General features: G+C 38.0%; 11 protein-coding genes across 11 annotated transcripts; 7 read left to right on the forward strand and 4 right to left on the reverse strand.

The window, feature by feature from the left end:
• Nucleotides 1–269: 269 nt before the first annotated feature.
• L201_000518 (uncharacterized protein) lies at nt 270–2,169 on the reverse strand (the record flags this gene model as incomplete). Its single annotated transcript, XM_066216318.1, has 4 exons — nt 270–610; nt 684–782; nt 870–1,812; nt 1,882–2,169. 4 exons carry the CDS (start codon nt 2,167–2,169, stop codon nt 270–272), a joined length of 1,671 nt encoding a protein of 556 aa, XP_066072415.1.
• A 428-nt stretch (nt 2,170–2,597) lies between these two features.
• L201_000519 (uncharacterized protein) lies at nt 2,598–4,139 on the forward strand (the record flags this gene model as incomplete). The annotated part of the gene is made up of 7 exons (XM_066216319.1): nt 2,598–2,736; nt 2,834–3,108; nt 3,244–3,443; nt 3,598–3,670; nt 3,731–3,817; nt 3,874–4,003; nt 4,069–4,139. 7 exons carry the CDS (start codon nt 2,598–2,600, stop codon nt 4,137–4,139), a joined length of 975 nt encoding a protein of 324 aa, XP_066072416.1.
• Nucleotides 4,140–4,169: 30 nt separating this feature from the next.
• Nucleotides 4,170–5,676, forward strand: L201_000520 (uncharacterized protein; the record flags this gene model as incomplete). The annotated part of the gene is made up of 5 exons (XM_066216320.1): nt 4,170–4,202; nt 4,253–4,328; nt 4,385–4,520; nt 4,583–4,634; nt 4,696–5,676. 5 exons carry the CDS (start codon nt 4,170–4,172, stop codon nt 5,674–5,676), a joined length of 1,278 nt encoding a protein of 425 aa, XP_066072417.1.
• Nucleotides 5,677–6,250: 574 nt separating this feature from the next.
• L201_000521 (uncharacterized protein) lies at nt 6,251–7,503 on the reverse strand (the record flags this gene model as incomplete). Its single annotated transcript, XM_066216321.1, has 8 exons — nt 6,251–6,319; nt 6,390–6,491; nt 6,605–6,701; nt 6,810–6,925; nt 6,994–7,061; nt 7,122–7,180; nt 7,274–7,358; nt 7,428–7,503. The coding sequence occupies 8 exons, from the start codon at nt 7,501–7,503 to the stop codon at nt 6,251–6,253; spliced, it is 672 nt and encodes a 223-aa protein (XP_066072418.1).
• A 316-nt stretch (nt 7,504–7,819) lies between these two features.
• Nucleotides 7,820–10,105, forward strand: L201_000522 (uncharacterized protein; the record flags this gene model as incomplete). The annotated part of the gene is made up of 9 exons (XM_066216322.1): nt 7,820–7,863; nt 7,933–7,946; nt 8,016–8,317; nt 8,457–8,693; nt 8,823–8,908; nt 8,977–9,082; nt 9,159–9,503; nt 9,591–9,714; nt 9,789–10,105. 9 exons carry the CDS (start codon nt 7,820–7,822, stop codon nt 10,103–10,105), a joined length of 1,575 nt encoding a protein of 524 aa, XP_066072419.1.
• A 160-nt stretch (nt 10,106–10,265) lies between these two features.
• On the reverse strand, nt 10,266–12,009 carry L201_000523 (uncharacterized protein; the record flags this gene model as incomplete). Its single annotated transcript, XM_066216323.1, has 7 exons — nt 10,266–10,458; nt 10,600–10,769; nt 10,871–11,011; nt 11,163–11,407; nt 11,532–11,819; nt 11,904–11,937; nt 12,007–12,009. 7 exons carry the CDS (start codon nt 12,007–12,009, stop codon nt 10,266–10,268), a joined length of 1,074 nt encoding a protein of 357 aa, XP_066072420.1.
• A 272-nt stretch (nt 12,010–12,281) lies between these two features.
• L201_000524 (uncharacterized protein) lies at nt 12,282–14,492 on the forward strand (the record flags this gene model as incomplete). Its single annotated transcript, XM_066216324.1, has 6 exons — nt 12,282–12,578; nt 12,655–12,759; nt 12,840–13,120; nt 13,192–13,362; nt 13,419–14,108; nt 14,168–14,492. 6 exons carry the CDS (start codon nt 12,282–12,284, stop codon nt 14,490–14,492), a joined length of 1,869 nt encoding a protein of 622 aa, XP_066072421.1.
• A 253-nt stretch (nt 14,493–14,745) lies between these two features.
• L201_000525 (uncharacterized protein) lies at nt 14,746–15,387 on the forward strand (the record flags this gene model as incomplete). The annotated part of the gene is made up of 3 exons (XM_066216325.1): nt 14,746–14,977; nt 15,089–15,292; nt 15,371–15,387. 3 exons carry the CDS (start codon nt 14,746–14,748, stop codon nt 15,385–15,387), a joined length of 453 nt encoding a protein of 150 aa, XP_066072422.1.
• A 625-nt stretch (nt 15,388–16,012) lies between these two features.
• L201_000526 (uncharacterized protein) lies at nt 16,013–18,550 on the reverse strand (the record flags this gene model as incomplete). The annotated part of the gene is made up of 7 exons (XM_066216326.1): nt 16,013–16,356; nt 16,434–16,934; nt 17,008–17,257; nt 17,331–17,428; nt 17,528–17,658; nt 17,723–17,886; nt 17,984–18,550. 7 exons carry the CDS (start codon nt 18,548–18,550, stop codon nt 16,013–16,015), a joined length of 2,055 nt encoding a protein of 684 aa, XP_066072423.1.
• A 327-nt stretch (nt 18,551–18,877) lies between these two features.
• Nucleotides 18,878–20,489, forward strand: L201_000527 (uncharacterized protein; the record flags this gene model as incomplete). The annotated part of the gene is made up of 8 exons (XM_066216327.1): nt 18,878–18,993; nt 19,094–19,209; nt 19,282–19,322; nt 19,393–19,532; nt 19,612–19,765; nt 19,832–19,880; nt 19,949–20,151; nt 20,226–20,489. 8 exons carry the CDS (start codon nt 18,878–18,880, stop codon nt 20,487–20,489), a joined length of 1,083 nt encoding a protein of 360 aa, XP_066072424.1.
• A 651-nt stretch (nt 20,490–21,140) lies between these two features.
• Nucleotides 21,141–22,282, forward strand: L201_000528 (uncharacterized protein; the record flags this gene model as incomplete). The annotated part of the gene is made up of 6 exons (XM_066216328.1): nt 21,141–21,170; nt 21,234–21,297; nt 21,384–21,476; nt 21,556–21,633; nt 21,730–21,986; nt 22,115–22,282. 6 exons carry the CDS (start codon nt 21,141–21,143, stop codon nt 22,280–22,282), a joined length of 690 nt encoding a protein of 229 aa, XP_066072425.1.
• Between the last annotated feature and the right edge of the window lie 157 nt (nt 22,283–22,439).

Here is a 22,439-nt window from a genome sequence, read left to right on the forward strand (position 1 = left end):
TGTATTGTTTTTCTGGATATTCATGCATACATGAGAAACATAACTTATCACGAAAAAGCGATGTCAAAACACTTTGTCTCTGCGCAAAAATCAAAATAAAAGTGGAGGCAGGATGATCTGATCTGAAAACGGTATAAAAACACGTGAGTTGCATATTGTGGGTATCATATAGACTACTACTATAATGATATTATCGAAAAAATCATGTCTATACAACAACAAGCGATACAAAATTTACATATAAAGGGGACTACCCGTCTAGATTCAGTCTACTCCCAATCTGAATCCTCATCATCCTCAGTTACAGGCGCAGTAGTTTGAACAATAGGTTTCTTTACATTTCCTTGATCGCTTACAACGTCATAACTTTCTTCAGAATCTCTTGGACTGGTTGTATTCGAAGTAACTGATTTAGGAATTGCCGTTGTTGTTGTCGTTGAGAAAGGTAATTTACCATCATTTTCTGTTTTAGGTGTAACTTCAGCTGTTGTGGTGTTTCCTGAAGGAGCTACAGCGGGAGCAGATGTGGTAGATGGTACGACAGGTGAAGTCTCTTCAGGTTCATCATCCCAATTGAAATCATCTGTTTCTTCTTCTTGAGTTGTAGTAGCTACATAATAATGAATGTGAATCAGCATTTAGGCGCCAATACAAAAGAATCAACTACTACTACAGATATTTACCTTGAAGTAAAGCTTTTCGCTTTCTCTCTTCCCCTTCAATCATATGTTTATGGAATAAATACCTTTTCCAGAATTGATCATCGGTCAAGATTTCGGGAACTATGTATAGTATGTATGGTAAGATAAGAGTCTCTCGCTTTTAGTAGGAAAAAGAAGGCAGCTCCATAATATTATCGTGTTACTCACCCAAAGCCATTCTGATACCTCCAGCATTACCCTCTTCCTGTTCTCTCAATTCTTTCTTTTCATTTTCGTAATGGTTTTGAATCCATTCTTTGAATTCTTGTTTTCTTTCTTCAGTTTCACCTTGACCTTCAGGATCAACCATTAATAAATCTTTATCTTCTCTTAATCTTCTTAATAAAGCATCTTTTCTTGAACCTGCTAAAGCTAAAGTTGAAATTGGTTTTGAAGAGGATCTATCTTTTGATGATGTAGATGTATGAGAGAAATTTGTATTTGATGAAGAAGTTGTAGGTGAAGAAGTTGAAAATGAATAGAAATCACTACCATCCCAACCCATACTAACCATATGATTATTATTATTTTCATCTTGATTGTTATTTAAAGATTGTTGATCAGGTGGTAAAACTTTAACATTATCTTCTACCCATTTTTCAGCATCTTTTAAAAAGGATTCAGATTTTTTCAAATATTCTTCAGCTAATTTTTCAGCTTGTTTCATTGATAATTGTATATTCTCATTTACAGATGATATTTTTAAATTTTCAGCTAATTTCTTTCTAATTAATTCAGGATTACTTAAATTTGGATTATTTGCTAAAGTAAATTGTAATGTTGATTGTAATTGATTTTGTAATTGTGTTGTAGATGATGTCAATTTATTTAATAAATTAGTTGCTTGTGCCGTAGCTGATGTATCTTCGTTGATTCCTTCATCTTCCAATTTTTCTTTACCTTTACCCTTCTCTTTGGATCTTACCTCTTCTTCTTTCGCTAATTTGGCTGCTTCTTTTTTGGCTTTTTCAGCTTCTTGTTCAGCAGCATATTCAGCTGGATCCTTTCGCACAACTTCAATATTAGCAGTTCTTAAATATTCTAAATCAGCTTGAGCTTGTGTTACTGTTTTATCGAGATCTGCCTTGATATTCGTCAATGTTGATGCAGACTATCAAGTATACCATATAAGCGATTATACTCTAGAACTCAATTCATGCTGCTAGTGATCCTTACTCACCTGCTTCTTGAAACCTCCCCACCAACCGCTCAAAGTGCCCATCACCTGACCTACTTCCTCTTCAAAATTATTTCGATTTATACTTTGCTGCAGGGCTTGTTGGACCGTACGTGTAGGAGGAGCATCTGATGTAAGTGCGGTGGTTTCAGCTTGGGATGTAGTTGGTTCTGCCTGTATAGTTTCGGCTGGAGAAGCCGGTTGCGGTGGGACCGTTGATTGAGATTCTGCCGCATTGCTCCCTGATGCGGTGGGTATCTCGTGTTCCTTCGAAGAAGATGCGCTTGACATTCTGGTAGCAGGGCTGTCCGGAATTGCTGATGTATTCTGATGATGAATTCTATTGTCCTGCGCTCGAATTATTGATAGGTATGTGACAAGTGAATACAAAGAGTACCGTGAAGAGCTCATTAACGGCAACATGCTTAATCCCAAAGCCAAGTTAACCGTAGATAGCAAGTACTGTATATACGTTACCCATATAAACATTCTCCACCCACGTGCATCCACGTGCTGGAGCAGTACGAACGCGTCGTGCCTGGTTTCTGTTTCGAGATATTGGATAACGATTAAGGAATTGAGATATACATAGATATATATATATAACTTATCTCTCTCTTCCTCATATCCGTCATTCTCTCATTTGGCTCTTCATACATTCTTGGTTATCACTGATCTGTCAAGCTCTTTTCCAGGTGTTGAACTTGATTTTCGGTAAAATGCCTGAATCTCAACCCCTCTCGCAAAGGTATAACGATGAATATGCCTTTGAACCAACTCAACTTTCTCAACCATATTTCAGTCAAACTCAGAATAGTACTTTCGCAAATAGTCAAGTTGAACCAAGAAGAAAATATTGTGAGCATCTTCATATTCCTCCATTTTTATTTATATATATGCTGTTTATCAGCCCATAAGTCTCGAGCTGATTAAATGTAATTTGTTCATTCGTTAGGGGCAATATTCATACCAACACAATCAGATAGGGAAATTTTAAAAATACCTTGGAATAAATCATCAATCCAATTAGGTAGAGGACCTAGAGTATTATCTAAAAATGATGTTATATTACCTGAAAAAAGAATATCAAATATACATTGTAAAATAACTTTAGGTATGCAAGGTCCAAATGGTTCTGGTTCTTCAAGTATAACAATTCAATCTTGGAAAGAAGGTGAATCTGAACCTGAAGTTTGGTTAGAAGATTTAAAATCTAGTAATGGTACTTTTGTAAGTTATTTTACCTCTCTCTATCATCACACAATCGCCTTCGTACCGATCGTCCTCTCAAACTATCATCCCTTTGGAAAGAGTTTTTTATCGCTGACTTTCCCGATCCGCTCAACTAAAAATGCTCTACATTAGATAAACGGAACAAGAGTAACTTCACGTAGGATGCTTCAACACGGTGATGAAGTATCGTTAGGACATTCAGGTACTCTTGATAATCATGATGTGAGATACATCTTCCGGTCAGTGGGTAGTAAAGGTGCAAAAATGGGTCAAGGAAGTAGTAAACACGATATGGTTGGAGCGGTTTATGAGAGATATCAAGTTTTGGACAGGTGAGTGTGCACCTGGAAGCACGTACAAATAGGTCATGACTGACCATATTTCTTCTTCTCCCTCTCTCACTATGCTTTACTCTCATCGTTGCGTAACCTCTTTTAACCTGACTCCCTTCTCCTCCTCATAACACGACTATCCACATCGTAACAGGCTTGGAAAGGGTACTTTTGCGGAAGTTAGAAAGGCTGTAGACGTAGAAACAGGTGATTTGCGAGCAATCAAGGTAAGCTTCCGCTTTGTACAAATCTATAAGGGTAATCAGCTTACTTTAATGATATCTTAGCAAATAATAAAACACCGGTTTGCGGGAAACGATAAAACCCTTGCTCTGTTCCAGCGAGAAATAGAAATCTCGAAGACACTGGAACACGTGAGTTGTATCTTATCTCAATCCTCCCCGATAAACATGCTAATATTGCTGCTTAGGATAACATATGCAGGCTGCTTGATTATTACGAAGATCCTCAGCATATATGTTTGGTTTTGGAATATATCGATGGAGGTGATCTATTGGATTATATAATGAATTGGCCAAATGAAACAGGCGGTGGTTTACGTGAGTGACTGTATACAAGATAGTGGTCCTCTGGCTCACTGATTCATGCTATGATAACTTCACAGCCGAAGAACATGCCATGGAGTTGAGCGCGCAAATTTGCAGTGCGATGGAGTATACTGTAAGTTCCTTCTGATGAGGACAAAGCTGACAATTTAAGCATTCAATGGGTGTCACTCATCGTGATCTGAAGCCAGAGGTGCGTATATGGTTTTCACTGCAAAAATCAAGCTGATCAGTATATTATAGAATATTCTTCTCACCAAAGCAGTAGAAGGCATACCTGTACAGGTGAAAATCGCCGATTTTGGTTTAGCTAAAATGGGTATGTGGAAAGTCCGATGATATTTGCGGGAGGTTGCTAACGGTGATTATTCTCAGTCCACGCTGAAACCATGCTCACATCAATGGTCGGAACACCACAATATCTAGCTCCCGAAGTGGTCATGCAATCACCCAATCAGCCTGGTTATATCAATGTAGTAGATTCGTGGTCTGTCGGTATCATTGTGTATAGGTAAGCTATAGAATCAGATTTCGAGAGGGTTACTATTGACGCTGATGAACATGATTATGCAGTATGATGACAAAGGCACTACCTTTTGATGAGGACGGCAATCTACCGGTGGAAGTAAGTCGCAACGTAATCAAAATCCTCTTGGGTCTAGTAAGTTGACGATATCTGATGTTAGCAACGTATCAAAGCCCGATACACTCAACCGGCAGATACGGAACTCCTGGTACGACTAGGTATCAGTGATCTTGCTATCGATTTCATATCTGGTCTTTTAGCTAAAGACCCAAAACAACGAATGGACATGGAACAAGCATTAGCACACGAATGGTTAGCTGGACCGAGTTCTCAAATCGCTGCATCACAATTACCACCTTCACAAGTGCTCGGTGGGGATTCACAGTGGGGCATACAAAGGTTCGAAAGTGAATTTCCTTTTGATCAAGGATTTGATCCTAGTTCAGATGATAACGAAAAAATCAATGGTGAATCTGCAGGAGAGCAAGATGAAATTGGTAGATGGAGCAGACCAATGACTGCTTCGGGAACCAATTACGAATCTTTAGGTGAATTCAATTCAGAAGAAAGTTTCAGTCAACCTATGAACAATTTACATTTAAACACTCCATCAAACGCTAAAACAGGTATCATGCAAACTACTGAAGTATCTAAAGTCCATATACCCAGCTCGCCGCCTTTATCTTCGTCTTCCATTGGTGCTGCTCTGGAGGTTGACTTGCAAGACCATCAACAGCAACAACAAGCATCATCACAAGAGGAAAAAGAAAATTCCGACAAAAACCGGAAGGAAGCTGAAGATATCCATATAGATGGTGGTCTACCTACACCTATAACACCTAATCCTAACCCTAATCCTGCTTCAAATGTCAAAGACGTAGATGTTAGTATGAATGGAAATGGTACAGCTATATTAATGTCAAAAAGAAAAAAGCAAGATGAAGGATTTAGTTCAGGTAGTTTATCACCTCCACCCAATCAAGCTCAGAGTGACGCAGGGGATATCAATTTAGATAGAGAAACGAACGAGACTACCAGTAGAATAAAAGCTAAATCTACATCTCCACCGAATTCAAAGACAATGCCAACGAGGCAATCTACACGAACCACTAGAGCTAGGAAATCGATGAGATTGGCTTAACTCGATTAATAGGGTCACCAGATCTACAAAGTACGGAGAATTACCAGGTTTATGGCGCCGGTCTAGTAAATTTTTTGATGTCGAAACTGAAAAATAACAGTTCAACTCGACTTTAGGAGAAGGCAATAGGAAAGACCAACCCCGATCAAGATTAAGATATCGAAGGATCAAGCAGCCTTGCTAGCCATAAAAGGGTAAAACAGTGATTAGCCAGAATGTGCTGGATTCCCATCATTTAGCTACAATATAAATAAATATGTACAAAATTGGTTCAAACTATTCGTAATCTCGTTCCACATACAAGTCCCAGGAATGTCAAATAATCGAAAACGATAACATACCTATCATCATTACCAAACATACTCATACCGATATCGGACAGAATCATGTTCATCCCACACATTCCAAGAAAAGGTATATATTCGCATAATCCTCTCGGTTACCATATCAATCTCAAGAGATATACTAAATTATTTCGTAGCTATTAAATATGAAATTTATGCATGATATGTCCATAGTACCCAAATGTATCCCCAAAAACTAAATCCTTGTCAATGTTTGTCAATTCAGTCTTTCAGTAAGCTGTACGAGATATTCTTAATACAGATAATAATTCACGACCTGCTCTACGTTTTATAATTTCCTTTTTACAGTCACACACGATTGTCAGAACCGTATATTGCGCTCCATGTAGAAAGAATGCCTGTACTCACCTTACATATTAATCCTTTCGCCTGCATTCGTTCAATGATCTCTAATGGTTTGTTCTGATCAACGGTAACTAAATACATTTTCCCCGTTGGTGATAGCAATTCCTATACAAAGCAACAACACATTCAAATCAACTACGGGTTTTTTGGACTCACACAATGTCACAAGATTTTAGGGGAAATACAAATGACATTGGGTTGAGATGATTGTGGCTTACAGGTAATTGATCCAGTATTACATCAGTAATTACCATTCCATCGTTGCCACCTGCCCATGCACCTCCTATATCTTTCAATTCTTGAGTATCCGTTAACCTAGTCGGAAAAGAAAAAGAATTTAATATCTGCTATGCAAGATACGAGATCATTGGTATTCAATGAAAGTTCTAGGATGCTAAGTTATGTATTGTGTAATTGACTTACTCAAGCATATCAGTAGGTACATAAGGTGGATTGAATAACAGAATATCGATTTTACTCTGTTGTAATCTCTCTGTTAATGGTCCGAGTAAGTTACATAATATAGGATTTAGCGTTATCTATATATTCACTTTTGTTGGTTAACAAAATATCAGATCAACAAACACTTGTATGACCATTCACTCACTTGATTGGCTTGAGCTGTTTTCTGAGTTGCTTCACAAGCATAACGATTGATATCGATTGATAATACCACTATAAGAATTGTGATCATGAGGTCAATTAGAACATTTCTAATATTAGCGCATTACTTACAGCCTGAATCTGGTCCTATCAGCTGAGATAGAAATGTAGATGCTATACCTGAACCTGATCTATTCAAAGATTTAAATTTCACACTACTTAGCCTCAACCTAATATATATGTATAAATATCGCTGATAGCGAAACCTGAGAATTGGTATTCACCCTATTTCAACACACATCGTAGGCTTCTCATTTCTAATCAACTGAGCATCTATCTCTAGCGCATCAAGCAAGATGAATGAATCCTCTATAATGAAATCAAGGTGTTGGTAATCATACTCTTCTCGCAGATTAGATTGTAAAATCTGTAGCTCACCTGCCGGTTCATATATATGCTCATAATCATCTTCAGTCAAATGAGCTATATGAGGTGTGGGTAATGATATTGACATTCCATTAAGGTGATTTAAGATTCGGAATTAGAGCTCGAGCTGCACAAAGTATATCTATTAACCAAGTTAATTCATCTATCTGATACATCTCACCAAATTTCGAATTCTTTATCTTATCTGTTTGTTGGTATTGGCACAATCGTAGCTGAATGTTACGTAAGGTATCGCCAAATCCGGGACTACCTACGCGACGGTCGATGCATCACCACACACCACCATACACATATACCGTCATCAAGGCGTCTATTATTTCTCTTGTTATTTCATGTCCTCCTCCTCATAAACCTAACAATCGACTAACAAAGCAACATTCAAGATGACAGGAGCTCAACAAGGAATGCACAATCTGAGTACTATCTTGTGAGTCCACTCAAAACAATCAATTCAATATCGTTCCTTTTACTGATCATCCCCGTAATACCTGTGCAGGAAACGGCTTGAAGGTTCGTCAGCTTTTTGGCTCACTCCTCTCTCTGTAGGATGGTATAAGCTGATGATTCTTGATTTCTCAGCTGTTACTAGTCGCCTAGAAGATGTTGCAGTATCATCATCCTCACCCGCTCCAACTTCATCGCTCAAATCACCAACAATTGCAACTCATGAGAACTTAGCTTCTCATTCAGCTCCCGCTGCTTCAGGTAGTGGTGGTGCACCTCCTCCGCCTCCTCCTCCACCACTACCTCCTGCACCTGCACCAGTAGCTGAAGAAGTTCAAAGTCCCGCTGTCAAAGCTTACGAAGACGAAATTGTCAACGGAGCGTTGAAAGAATTTATAGATAAATCAAATGAATTAGGTGGTTTAGTTAAAGAACATGTAAGTCTATCTCTCGACGCTGCCATCTGGCTGAACTGTCACTCTTGCAAGTTGTCAAATCATACCTCAGATATCAATCTAGCGTTTCGTATGATCCCGAGAGACTTGCTATATACACTAATCGAACGATTACGCATAGGCCTCTTTACTTCCAGCATTATGTGAAGCACAGTTACAATTCCTTAAATTAGCTTCTAATCATTCTAAACCATCTTCACCTCAAGGTTTAGGTCCATTACTTGAACCTCAAGGTAAAGCTATACAAGCTATAATGGAAACAAAAGATAAATTATCAAGATCAAAAGAAGGTAGAGATTGGAATGTTTGTTTCAATACTTTAGGTGAAGGTGTTCCTGCTTGGGGTTGGGTTCAAGTTGTAAGTCTTGCTTTCTAAAATTTATGTTAGCAAAGATCGTAATTATGATTTGAAGGAATGAGGCTTTCAAGCACAATCAGGATTCCAAGCAAAAACTTGGTAGCTGATATTTTGGGTTTGGAACCATAGGAACCTGCACCAGCTCCTTTCGTAGCTGAAATGAAAAATGCTGCTCAATTCTGGTCCGATAGAGTTATCAAACAATACAAGGACACGTGAGTTCTTGCGATACCTGTAACATACTTGTCTTTCATTCGAGTGACTAACCCAACTTTCTATCTAGTAACCCGGCTGCTGTCGCTTGGGCAAAAGCATTTGCCCAGCTTTTGACCACTTTACAAGCTTATGTCAAGCAATGGCATACCACTGGTGTAGCTTGGAATCCTAAGGTAAATGATAGCCAGGTGTCCTACGCAAGTAATGGAATTTTGTAAGTTATAGTAGCTGATGCCTGATTGTTTCCAGGGATCTCCCGCTCCTGCAAGCATACCCGCATCTTCATCATCCTCAACAGCTCCTCCACCCCCACCTCCACCTCCAGCGTCTTCCGGATCTACCGCTTCAGCCCCTGCAGCAGGGGGCACAGCAGCCTTACTCGCTGATTTGAACAAAGGTGGTTCAGTTACCTCTGGGCTTAGAAAGGTAGATCCTTCTCAAATGACCCATAAAAACCCAGAACTCAGGTCATCTTCAGTCGTTCCTGATGGTGCCAGTGGCAAGAAAGCTCCACCCTTGAAACCTAAACCTGGAGCTGCTCCTGCCAAGAAACCTGCTAAATTGGAGCTGGAAGACGGTAATAAATGGATGGTTGTAAGTTCAACGTTCGAGATGTTCAGTTGTGCGCTGGGCATGTATAATCGACAATAGTCACAAACTGACCAATGATGCTAAAAATAGGAATACCAAGAGGACAACAAGAACATCGTTATCGATCAAACTGAGTTACACCAAACTGTGCACATTTTCAGTTGTAAAAATTCAGTTGTCAAGATTGGCGGAAAGATCAATGCTGTTACAATGGGTAAGTACTTGGCACTCCACGCAGGACAAATTCGGTATCATAATGCGCATTGGCTGATATATTCATCCTTTTAGTCGGATGTAAGAAAACAGCTATTGTATTAGATTCAGCAGTATCATCGTTATCGATTACATCATCACCATCATTCGAAGTACAAATAACAGGTAAAATTCCAACTATACAAATCGATACAACAGATTCTGGTCAAGTTTATTTATCAAAAGAATGTATGGATTCAGTTGAAATTATTACTTCAAAAACTTCAAGTATTAATATTTCTGTTCCGACAGGTCAAGATGGTGATTTTGAGGAAAGACCTGTACCTGAACAAATGAAATCTAGAGTAGTCAATGGTAAATTGGTTACTGAAATCATTGAACATTCTGGATAAATGTTTTCATGGACCATGTATTAGACATTCAGTTCGTTTGTTTATTCATCCCTAACACTATATACTTGTAGATCAATAAAGTTGTTTTTATTTTTTGCTTGGCTTGGTGATGAAAAATGCATGAATGATTATATACGGAATATTAATTTGTACGTTTCTATCATACAGATCCAGCAGCTCTAAACAACGTTACTGCTTTATCGTCACCGGCCACAGCGAATTGTTTTCCAGCTGCAAAAGTATCTGTAGCCGTAGGTTGCCATGAGAAACCCCAAATTTCTGAATTACCAGTTGTGGTTGATACACATGAACGTTGTCCAACATCCCATAATTTTATCATACTATCTGCGCCACTGTTTGAAACAATATATGTTGTATCAGCATATTTCTATGATATTTGTCTGGATCAAGTGAATTTTATATAACATATTGGTTTTTTATTGAAGTGATGATGATGATAGGGAAGGAGATAGCGGTGAGATAGTTTTACTTACCCACTACCTAATAATTTACCATCTGGACTTGCATCGACCTTTAAAACCCAACTTTGATGACCTTGCATCATTGCTACAGCACCTTCACCTTTCCCATCTGAGCCAGATTTTGATCCTGCTCTTACATCACATAAAACAATCAAATGATCATCTGAGCCTGAGTATAACCACTTGAGTAAAGGAAATGGATCCTATCAGCTATATGTTCACTTCCGTTTGATTCGCATCTTAAAGGAATGATGGGGAATAGAAATCGCATTTTTCACCTTACCTGAGAATCAGGTGACCAACTTATAGTTCTAACAGCTTTATTATGAGATGTATAAGTTGCAACTATATTTTGAGTTTCAACGTCCAATACTATTACTTGACCTTGTTCAGTTGATAATGCTAATGATTGACCGTCTGGAGACTATATTAGGAGGCATGGCATTATTAGTTTGACTTCTTGTTTGGGTGAATGATAACTAATGACCTCTTAACAACACGATTGCGATCGACAAAATGCAAAGCATCGTGGAGATAGATGAACATTTCAGGAGACATAACTAATGAATACTCACAAATTGTAAATCCATTCCAAACTTTCCTTTTCCTGTATCGATTGATTTACCTTCACCACCTATACTACCTCTTTTGATACTACTACCTTCACCATTACCACTTGTTTCGGCGTCATCGCCGTTTGTTGGCTGTTCTTGAGCCAATGAATCTTGCTCAATTGGTCTTATAGCTAATTTCGATGATCTACCTGACCATGCCCAACATTTATTTTCTGGATGAATGGCCGATGTGAATGCTGGCAATTCTATATATTTCATATCGTAACATCAATAAAGAAAAACAAATAGCAGATTTGAAGGTATTTAGCAAATATAACCTCTATAAGGGAACATGAGGAAGATTTAATGTACAATTCGGAAATAGCTTACCTTTTTCACCCTGACCAACGACTTCCCGAGAAGTTTCAACCTTACTTATGATACTACCATTTTCTACATCGGCAAGAACAACAGTACCATCTAAACTAGTTGATAAAGCATATTTACCATTTTTAGTTGTTGATAAAGATGAAATAGCTAATGGATTTGAAGTTAAATCATATATTGGTTTAGTTGATAATTCAATAGGATCCCATATTCTTAAATGTCCATCTGCACTACCAGATATTATTTGATTTTGAGATGTCCATTTCAACGCCCATATTGAATCTGGTAATACTACTCATTTTCACAAAAGTCCTTGAATTAGCATTTTTGATATTCATACCTAACTATATTCCTTTAATCCATAAAAAGACTTACAAGGCGTCGATTCTTGTTGTAAATATACTAAAGACTATTCGCATGTTTACTTATATCAGCGATTCCTAATCCGCGTCTTTTGTAACTAGGGTGGTAATCTTACCATCCTATTAACCTTTTCCCACCTTGTATAGATCTATGCATCTAAGAGAGCAAATAAGGAAAGAGGATACATCATGAAATTGAGCTTTCATCGTTGATATCGATTGTATTGTGGATCCAAGCTTACTTCCGTCGGCTTAATTGCATCGCGTCAAAACGTCATAATGTCATCCTGCTTTCTTTTGTTATTTTCGCTTCTAACTTGCACACTTATGTATGTTATCAGTACTCTTAAAAAAAAAATCATCAAGTATACAATAGAATCATCCCATCAGAATGATACCTTCAGCTTTTCTAGTAGCTTTGACGATACGTCTATTACTCACTTTGCCATTCCCACAAACATACTTTCAACCCGATGAATTTTACCAAGCTTTAGAACCTGCGCATAATTTTATATATGGTTATGGATATTTGACATGGGAATGGAAAGATCTACCTTGCATACCTACGGGAAATTTTTGGGATCTGTATGTTGTCGGTGGGAGAATGAGAAGCTGGTTATGGCATAGTTTATTTGCTGGTGTTTACAAGTTATTGGAGATCTCCAATTTGGATAAGACCGAACTTATCGTATGTTCACAACAGTATCTACTTACTGTTCATAGCGGATTACTGATGCAATGACATATGCTTTTGGCGTTCTCAGGTGATTGCACCAAGGTTGATCGGTGTGATGGTAGCTGCTCTAACAGACTACTATACCTATAAATTAGCTTCGAAAATTATTAGTCCAGGAGCTTCAACTTCAGCGGTGAGTCAAGCTCACTTGTGATTGGTAGAAGCCTTGATCACAGCGAAGAGAAAAACAACTCACCCATTCATCCCGGCTAGCTCTTCCTTTCCTTGACTTCGCTATTCAACGCTCATTTGCTTCCAAGATCATTGTCCACTTCGCCAGAAACACTATTGACCACTATGGCGTTATGTTATTTCCCTTTCCCTCATTGTACTCCTTCAACCAAATCATCTCAGCGTACAGATTTGGCAAACTCTATGGATTCAAAGGGCGAGAAGGAAGCTACTAGGAAGAGCTTAGGGGTTTCTGATCAAACCAATAAACTTGATTACGTTGCTATGGATAGAGATATACCACAAGAATTAGTGACTGTATCGTAAGTCGCTTGTAGGCCAGATGGTCTGCTCCCTACCAGCGAAGAAGAACTAAACCTTTTGCTTCAACAAGGTGTACCGATAATCTTCCTCTTGCAGTCATGCTGGCCACACTTGCGCTATGTATAAGACCCACAACCGCGCCCCTATGGGCTTATTTAGGTGTGAATTTACTTATCAATACTTGGAGGATATCTGGTTTCAGCGCAACGGCAAAAACGATTTTAACGGCGTCAGTCAGCTTGTGAGTCAATCCTTTATTCAATGGGTTCTCCTTTATTGACTTGAGCTGTGAGTTAGGTTATTCACTTTTGTAGCTTCCACTGCACTCGATTACTGTCTTACTGGTCGACTATACTTCCCTTCTTTAACGTTCATTCATCATAACCTGATACAGAACATCTCAGCCTTTTACGGTTCAACCAACTACCTATATCATATAACTCAATCAATACCTATACTACTTTTCCCAATTTGGTACTGGTGGATACAAGGGTTTATATCAGCTCTTCTACCTTTGTCAATACTACCTAAATCGCTACAGCATCTAGATCGACCCGGCTCATCAAGGCTTTTGGGTAGAGCAATAACATTTTCTATTGGTATATTATCCTTATCACCGCATTCAGAATGGAGGTTCTTGCATCCTTTCCTTCCATCCTTATTGTTGTTTGCTATACCAGCGATCACATATCCCTACCAACCGACTATATTTGGCGCATACAGAATGAAACACGCTTTTAGACAATATCTCAGAATACCAAATTTCCCATTTTACTTTATTCTTGTAGCTCCAGTTATCCCATTTTTATACCTCAACATATTTCACGGAAGAGCTCAAGTAGAAGTCATGAATGTATTGAGAAGAGGCGAATTAAGTCATATACAATCTCTGGTAGCTTTGACCCCATGTCATTCGGTGCCTTGGCAAAGTCATTTGCATAATAAAGACATTGATGGTTGGTTTTTGACTTGTGAACCTCCAATAGGGTGAGTTTCATGTTCAGTATGGCCATCACAATCTGTTACGGGCTAACGATGAAATGTAGGGTTGATTCAGAAACGCATCGCACACAACAAAGCTTTTTCTACCAATCACCTGTATCATACCTTCAGGAAGTCTTCCCTTATCCTCCGGCCCAATTGAGTGATATAGCCAACATAACAGCTAGTCCTGCTAAACCTTCCCATCTGATCATATTTGGTGAATTGCTTGATAGATCAGAGATTATCCAGGAGAAGCAGATCACTGTTCGTGATTCCTTAGTCGGACTGGGATACAAACAAGTATGGTATGGATGGAATGGATTTGATTTACTGCAAGATGAAGACGAAAGAAAAGGTGGACTTACAGTGTGGAGGTCAATTACGTAAATCGGTAGAATAGTGCCACATACCTCAAAGTTATGTATAATTGTAAATCCCGGTAAACGCCGATAGCAATCTATGGTGAAAATTGAACATTTTGACGCTTTTGACATTTTGGTAGTTGGGTGTTGCATTTTGGTGAAATGGTGAAAAAGAAATTTCGTTGGTTTTCCTCTGTTATTTCTTCTACTAACGATAAATCAATTTTTCCCCTTTCTCTTACTTAAAAACAGTGGACGAAGGCTAATAAATAATCAAAATGTCTGACGCTGGATCTGAAACCGCTTCCAACCCACCCGCTGTCGAAGTTGAAGGTGCTGAAGTTGAAGTTGCTGAAAAATCTGGACCTTTATCAGTTGAAGATGCTTTACAACAAGTTATTAAAACTGCTTTAGTTCACGATGGTTTAGCTAGAGGTTTAAGAGAATGTGCTAAAGCTCTTGATAAAAGAGAAGCTCATTTATGTGTTTTGGTTGAAACCGTCACTGAAGGTAAGTTTATCCACTTGTTTTTCCTTCTAATCAAGGAGTTACACATCGAATCAATCATATTTTGTTTGTGGTAATATTTAACAATTATGTTTTTTTCTTGATTAACTATAGCCGAATACCTTAAACTTATCGAAGCTCTTTGTGCCGAACACTCTATCCAACTCATCAAAGTTTCCGATGCTAAAGTTCTCGGTCAATGGGCTGGTCTCGCTAAAATCGACAGAGAAGGTAAACCAAGAAAAGTTGTCGGTTGTTCATGTGTAGTTATCACCAACTACGGACAAGACTCCCCAGCTCTTCAAGTCCTCCTCGACTGTGAGTATTTACATTTTCACTGGATATTGCAATCTGACATTGATGAAACTCTTGACTGATATTTACATTACTTTTCAGACTTCAAAACCAGATAAATGCATTGATCCTTTTTTATCACAATATCACAATCCCTTAAATTTAATAATGTAAGTCATCGTTGCATTCCATTCATGTTTTTGAGTAGTTTCGCAAACTCCTCTTATACACATTATCTTTCCCCTTTCTTTATTACATAACCCCCTCCTGATGAATATGGGACTCCCTCTTCGCATTGTAAAGTGTCGACAATCCCTAGGAATCGAACCTACTCTCTTCGGAGGGCAATCCGCTGTCTGATCTCTTTCCTCTTGAAACCCGATTAATAATTTTAAGCCTTAATGTGGGATTAAGAAACTGACTCGATCATTCTTAATACACAGATCTATCTCTCTTGCTTAGTACATTGATGCTTGGTTATAGACGTCGGATTAGTATATACGATAACATGATGCATGGGTTTGGAAGCGTACAAATTTCTTTAAATTTGCAGGATAGCAATTGTGTATTGTACTGATCAAGATTGCTTTCTTGTCTTGGAGACCTCGCTCATCTCGCTTCGTAAGGGGGATTTCATACCCATACCACAAAAGTGAAGTTTTCGTACTCTTTTGCATGATTGTCAGATATGGTATTTTTATGTTAAAATGCTCTGACTGAGAGATGTACCTATATACTAATCAACTACCAAATCCCAAGACATCTACCAAAAGTCCAAAATAAACAAATGGATCCAGTAGGTAAAATACCTATGTAAACAATTAAATCTTGCCATAATCTTCTACCTAATCTTTTCTTCTGTAATTGCTTTTCTTTTCTTGCCAATAATATATCCGTTGTAGGATCATTCAGACTATTGGTTCTGTTATGTCCACCTCCAATCATTCCACTTCTACGTGATGATGATGATGATGGGGGTGGTGGTGTTTGATTTGGCTCTTCAGCTATAACATTATTGTTAGGGTTTCTAGATGGGAATATAATTGATAATGGTGATCTAACATGGAATGTAATAATGAAGAATAAAGCTGTTCAAAAATTAGTCTTAGCAATTTGTCACCCGAACAACATGCTGAACTGATTGTGTGAAGAATATAAAACTTACATGGTAAAAACCATCCAACAGCTAAAACGGCTAAAACACCTAAGAGTTCTATTTTTTCGGCTATCCAACCACCTATAGAAGCTACTCCAACAACTACAAACCAAATTGCTAAACCAACCCATTTACCAGCTTTCAATCTTTCACCTTGATCAACACCCATCGAAGATAAAATCGTATCTCTACCCCTTAGAATCCACATATTTATTGAACCTAAAACAACTATACACATCAAAATTCTTGATAAATTTACCCAACCATCATCAATAGGTAATCTAGCAAATACTCCTGAAGGTGAAGTCGGACTTGATATTACTGGTGTTTCAGACATATCTATATTAGGTAATAAGTAATACGGTACTAATGCTAAAGGTAAACATAATACCAAAATTAAGGATGAAGCTAATAAACATGGTATAGGGAATGAGGTGCTTTTTGATCTTGACAACGATGAATGTATTGGTAATGTATTGATATGTGGTGAGAAAAATATTGTAAGAGTGGCTAGAAAAATCATAAGCCGTTGATTCACGACCTTCAATAATACTGTTTTGCAATGTTGCAAAGAAATACTCACTCAATCCTGCTCCAGCACTACTACCACCTGCTAAGCCAAATCGTCTTTTGACCAAATGACCTAAGACGTTTGACACGATTTCTGCGTTCTCAGGGTCATCACCTATTGGTTGAGGTATTTCTGAAGCTTTTTTGATCTCGACAGTTCTGCCTATAACTAAAAATGCTACTATTGGCAACAACAAGGCTATAACTATTGCCGATCTTTTTAATGATCTTGTCATCCGTGAAGGTAATAACGAGGGTAGTAGCTAAATTGGGATCGCCAGAAACAGGGTTAGCTTTATTTTTTTGGACTGAAAGGTATTGTTGAGACCGACTTACTCCTGTTGATATAATTATCGTCCAAAATATTCTTGAAGAGAAGACAGCATTATTCGGTAAATATGTTTCCACCACAGGTTCGATTAGAGGATGGAGTGCTATTTTGCACAAGGTTGCAGTGAGTATTTACAACCACTACAGATTCATCAAAATTCAATTTACGAAAGATCCTTGTGATGGATACAATCAAAACTCACTTTCAATCCAACTAACAACAACACCAAAAACAGCACAAACAACGAAACCTCTACCTGTCCATAATCCATATTTACCATATTTTGCGGTTACAGCAGCGAAAACCTCTTCAAATGAGGAGACTTTCAGATACCTAGATGGTATCAAAATTGACATCAGCAATCTTCTATACACCCGATAACAGGAGGGTAACTCACCATGCTAGATAAACTATTACTATATGTGCACAAGCTGACAATAAAGCTAATATGCAAAACACAGGAACGAAAAAGACTACTCCTGCAGGTAAGAAGTTATAGGGTAGTAACGCCAGTAGAGGTAATAAAGGTAACGGATGTGCTAAAATAAGTGATGGAATGATCTATCAGAGTTGACGAAAAGTATGATCAGTAATCAGGACAACTTTGAATTTCTCGTTTGTATAACCATATCGATGATTGGTGTATAAATCAACTGACCTCCAACAGCCCTTTCTCCTCTTTCTCTTCATTATCATTCCATCGTTTCCTTCTTCTCCTCTTACTACCATTCTTTCTATTATTCCTTGAATTGGACGTGACTAGAGGTTCAGAGACATCGAATTCGAAATCGTCATGATCTATTTCGGTACCAGTCTCTGTTCCTGTTTCTTCATCGTTATTGAACTGACGATTATTATTACTATTGTTGTTTATGAACCTCATTACGTCTTCATCATCATATTCATCATCGTCTTCTTCGTTGTGGTCCAAGATCTCTAATACAGAATCAGAATGGAATGATCCTATTCTACTGCCAGATCCCAATCCAGAATCAGAAGCTTGCGGATCTGCCTGTGAAAGATCTTCTGAAGGTCTTTCGGTATTTGTTGCAGTGTTTAGCTCCAGAGAGTAACCACTAGATGCACTAGGCAAATCTACTTGAGAGCTTGAGGCTGATGGATGCGAAAGAACGTATTCCGTAGAGGTTAATGGTGTGATAGGCGAGAAAGTTGTTGTTGACTGTTTTGTCGGTGTAGAATCTGGTTTAAAAATCGCTTCTGACATCGATTGACAGTTTATGTACTAATCTATTGTGTGACAATCTAGAAGAGGTCGAATAAAAGCCAGATGAGTGATCAAAGCGAAAAATAATATTGGCATGAAATACTGACAGGAACAAGAAATACGAAAACAATAAACATTACTATTTATACCTTTTACGCGTATCAGATTCATCCCTTGCCCCTGGATGTAAAGATAAATGTCTGCGCGTATGACACAGTCTATGACCGGGCAAACAACGTTTTAACATTTTTTTGCATATATGATCGTTATTTCACTGCCATCATTAACCTAAATGACCTTGACTGTCAACAAGTATCTCTCCATGATATGACAGAATCTATAACTCTACAACAAAGCACATTCAAACGGAATGGCCATATAAACTATTTCCTGAGATGTTTAAGAGCTTTACCAACAGCGGCACAAGGTAGCGATTCTAACCGGTTAGTAGACAGTTTAAATCACTTGTAATTGACCACACAGAATGCAAGTTCATCATGGCTCTTTGAGTGCAGTGTAAGCTAATCAAGTTGCTGTCAATAGAATGACGGCAGCCTTCTTCTGCTTGTCAGGTTTAGATCTTCTAGGTGCACTTGACGAAAAGACTACGGAAGAACAACGAAATGGTTGGATAGATTGGATATGGTCTCTACAAGCTAGTAAGTTGGTGCACACGAAGTATAGTAACATCAGAATCATATCTGATCTGACTGGATCAATGTCCATTATAGCTACTGGAGGCTTTAGAGGATCAACATTCATGACTACATATGTATGTTTTCGATATACGCTTTGACCATTACATCCTTCACGATGGTTCAACGCTGATAGACTAACAATAGAACGACAAAACCTCACCTGCTCATCTACCTTCGACATATACAGCTCTATTGACCTTATCCATACTTCGAGCTCCACTGGATAGACTCAACATATCAGGATTGACAACTTTTCTGCAGTCTTGTCAAGCTAAAGATGGGTCGTAAGTTTTGCTTCCGATAACCATAAATTTAGCACCTAGTTACATTGGAGCTAATGCACTCACTCTTATTTGAACGTAGGTTCTCACCCGTACCAGGCGACGATATATATCCAAATGAAGGATTTCAAAGCGATGTGAGAATGGTCTATATAGCAAGTGTAATATCGGATATTATAGGTGATTTTTCTGGTATAAATGTTCAAGCACCCAAGCAGTTTATCGAAAGCTGTAAAGTAAGTCAAATATCATCAGACGTATAACCTTATCACTGATTGATCACAAATTGGGTTCTTCTGAAGACCTGGGAAGGTGGATATGCTTCAAGGCCTGGAATTATAGAAGCTCAAGGTAAATTGTACCAATCTTCGGGTTCTGCATTGAAAGTTGTCTCTTACACGATCACATCCCTCAAATAGGCGGTACGACATATTGTTCACTAGCTACTTTATCTATCTTCGACAAGCATGAAAGCGCATCCTCTCAAATAGATACTAGCGTGGAGAACGGACAAAAAGATACTCTTAGATGGTTGATCTCACGTCAGATAGGTGGATTTCAAGGTAGACCAGGTAAATTACAGGATGTATGCTATTCATTTTGGTGTGGTGGTGCTATATCTGTGGGTTTCTTCGTCTTTTGACCTAGTATATCTCTAGAAAACTGCTCATACCTGGTTCTGTTTTACTTGCATAGATTCTTGGTCATTCCGGTCTGATAAATCGAGATGAAGATAGATCATTCTTATTATCAGCACAATTCCCTTTAGGTGGATTTGGTAAAGAGCCTGGAGATTATCCAGATCCATTCCATTCCTATCTAGCTTTAGCTGCTTTATCTTTGACTCATTCAAGTGACGATACACAAGGCTTGGGATTGAAAGCTTTAGACGTGCTTTGGAATGTTAGTCAACATACTTCAGATTGGCTTAAAAACGAAATGGCAAGAATACGGAGGTGACATGATACTACGTTATTTGGATTATCCCCAAAATGGTGATTGTTGCAACCATGGAATGAGAGCCGTCCTATCATTTAGCCAAATAATTTTCACATAGTTGCCAAAAGCCTCAAGATGGACGAGTTGTTGTGAACATATAATTACCCAAACGCAATAGACCGAAAGTTATATGACGAATCGCAGTACTTCTGGGTTGAGTTTCTATTTTTGCTGTATTATACCTACATGTGAGAGAACCTCGCGCAACACATCATATCCAAAATATTGATATGGCCCATATGCATCTTTCATATGTATGTATGTGTTTCTTTCGAGACGTTACTCTACCCACATAATGCAGGATCTCGGACCGAACTTACAGGGAGGGGAATAGGATGCATGCAGCCGTACTTGATCGCTTAAAATATGTGATTACGTGATCATGTCAATAAAGGCCGGAATTCATCTCGTAATATATGGGGTTTTGCATATCCGAATATAATCTACAAATATACAAAACTCACACTATTATTATATTATTATTAGCTTGATGTCCCATTCCCTATCATAGTATATCGTTATCTGACTCGACTTGCTGCCATTAACTTATCTCTCGTCATAACATAAACAATTTGAACATCGTCTCAACAATCAGGATCTGCAACGAACAAGATGTCTTCATTCGCTAGAACAGGTAGAAAGGTAGGTTTCAATATATGCCGACTGAAAAGGAAACTACGTCTAATTGATTCACCCAACTCGTAGATCGTTGCCATAGGTAGAAACTATGCTGATCATGCTAAAGAGCTTGGAAATGCTGTTCCTAAAGGTAACTTATAGTAACTAGAATTATGGAAATGAACACGGGGTTGGAGGATTGCACAAAGATATAGCTGATAATCCTTATTAAAACAGAACCATTCTTCTTCTTGAAACCCCCTTCTTCATACCTCCAACAAGGTGAAGGTCCTATCGAGTTACCTAAAGGTACAGATGTACATTACGAAGGTAGGCTCATGTCTTTGTATGATATGGTATATCCTCAAACAAGAGAGACGCTGAATATAGATCATCTTTCCTCACTTAGTCGAATTAGGTGTTGTTATTGGTAAACCAGGTAGAGATATATCAAAAGCCAATGCTGAAAATCACATTGCAGGTTATGGTAAGTCAATTCAATTCTAGAATTCTAGAATAATCTTATGAGTGAATTGATGTCATACTGATTCAAACATGATTGTCATTGTGCTGTGTGGAATAGCTCTAGCAATTGATATGACAGCTAGAAATATACAAGATGCAGTTAAAAAGAAGGGATTACCTTGGTCAACTGCAAAAGGTTTTGATACATTTACACCAATTGGACCATTTATTGAAAAATCAAAAATTAAAGAAATTTCAAAAGTTGGTTTACATTTATCTTTAAATGGTCAAGTTAAACAATCTGGTACAGCACAAGATATGATTTTTGATGTTCCACATTTATTGAATTTCGTTTCTAGTATAATGAAACTTGAGGTAAGTTTTATCATTCGTCCATCTAATTTACTTTTTTTCCCACTATTTATATATATCATGCGATCATGCGATCTTTGAGATAAAGTCTTAGAATAATGCTAAAATGAGTATTTTCATTTTATTTGTAGGAAGGTGATTTGATTTTAACTGGTACTCCAGCAGGTGTAGGAAGAGTACAAGATGGTGATAAAATAGAAGCTAAATTGACTTACCCAGAATTAGATGGTGAAGTTCTAAGTCAAATCTCTTATGAAGCTAAACATAGACAAGGTGGTGAATACGAATTCAAAGGTTAAAATAATATGTATCGTATGTATGGAAGAAAATATGAATATAGTATGGAAAACACATATTCTATATATGAGTGATTATTGCACAGGCAAGTACTGTGAATGAATGTTGAAAAGGATGTATTTTTCGGTGTTATTGAACTGCTCAATATGTTACATTTGC

This window comes from Kwoniella dendrophila, chromosome 1 (genome assembly GCF_036810415.1).
Source record: "Kwoniella dendrophila CBS 6074 chromosome 1, complete sequence".
Taxonomy (NCBI): domain Eukaryota; kingdom Fungi; phylum Basidiomycota; class Tremellomycetes; order Tremellales; family Cryptococcaceae; genus Kwoniella; species Kwoniella dendrophila.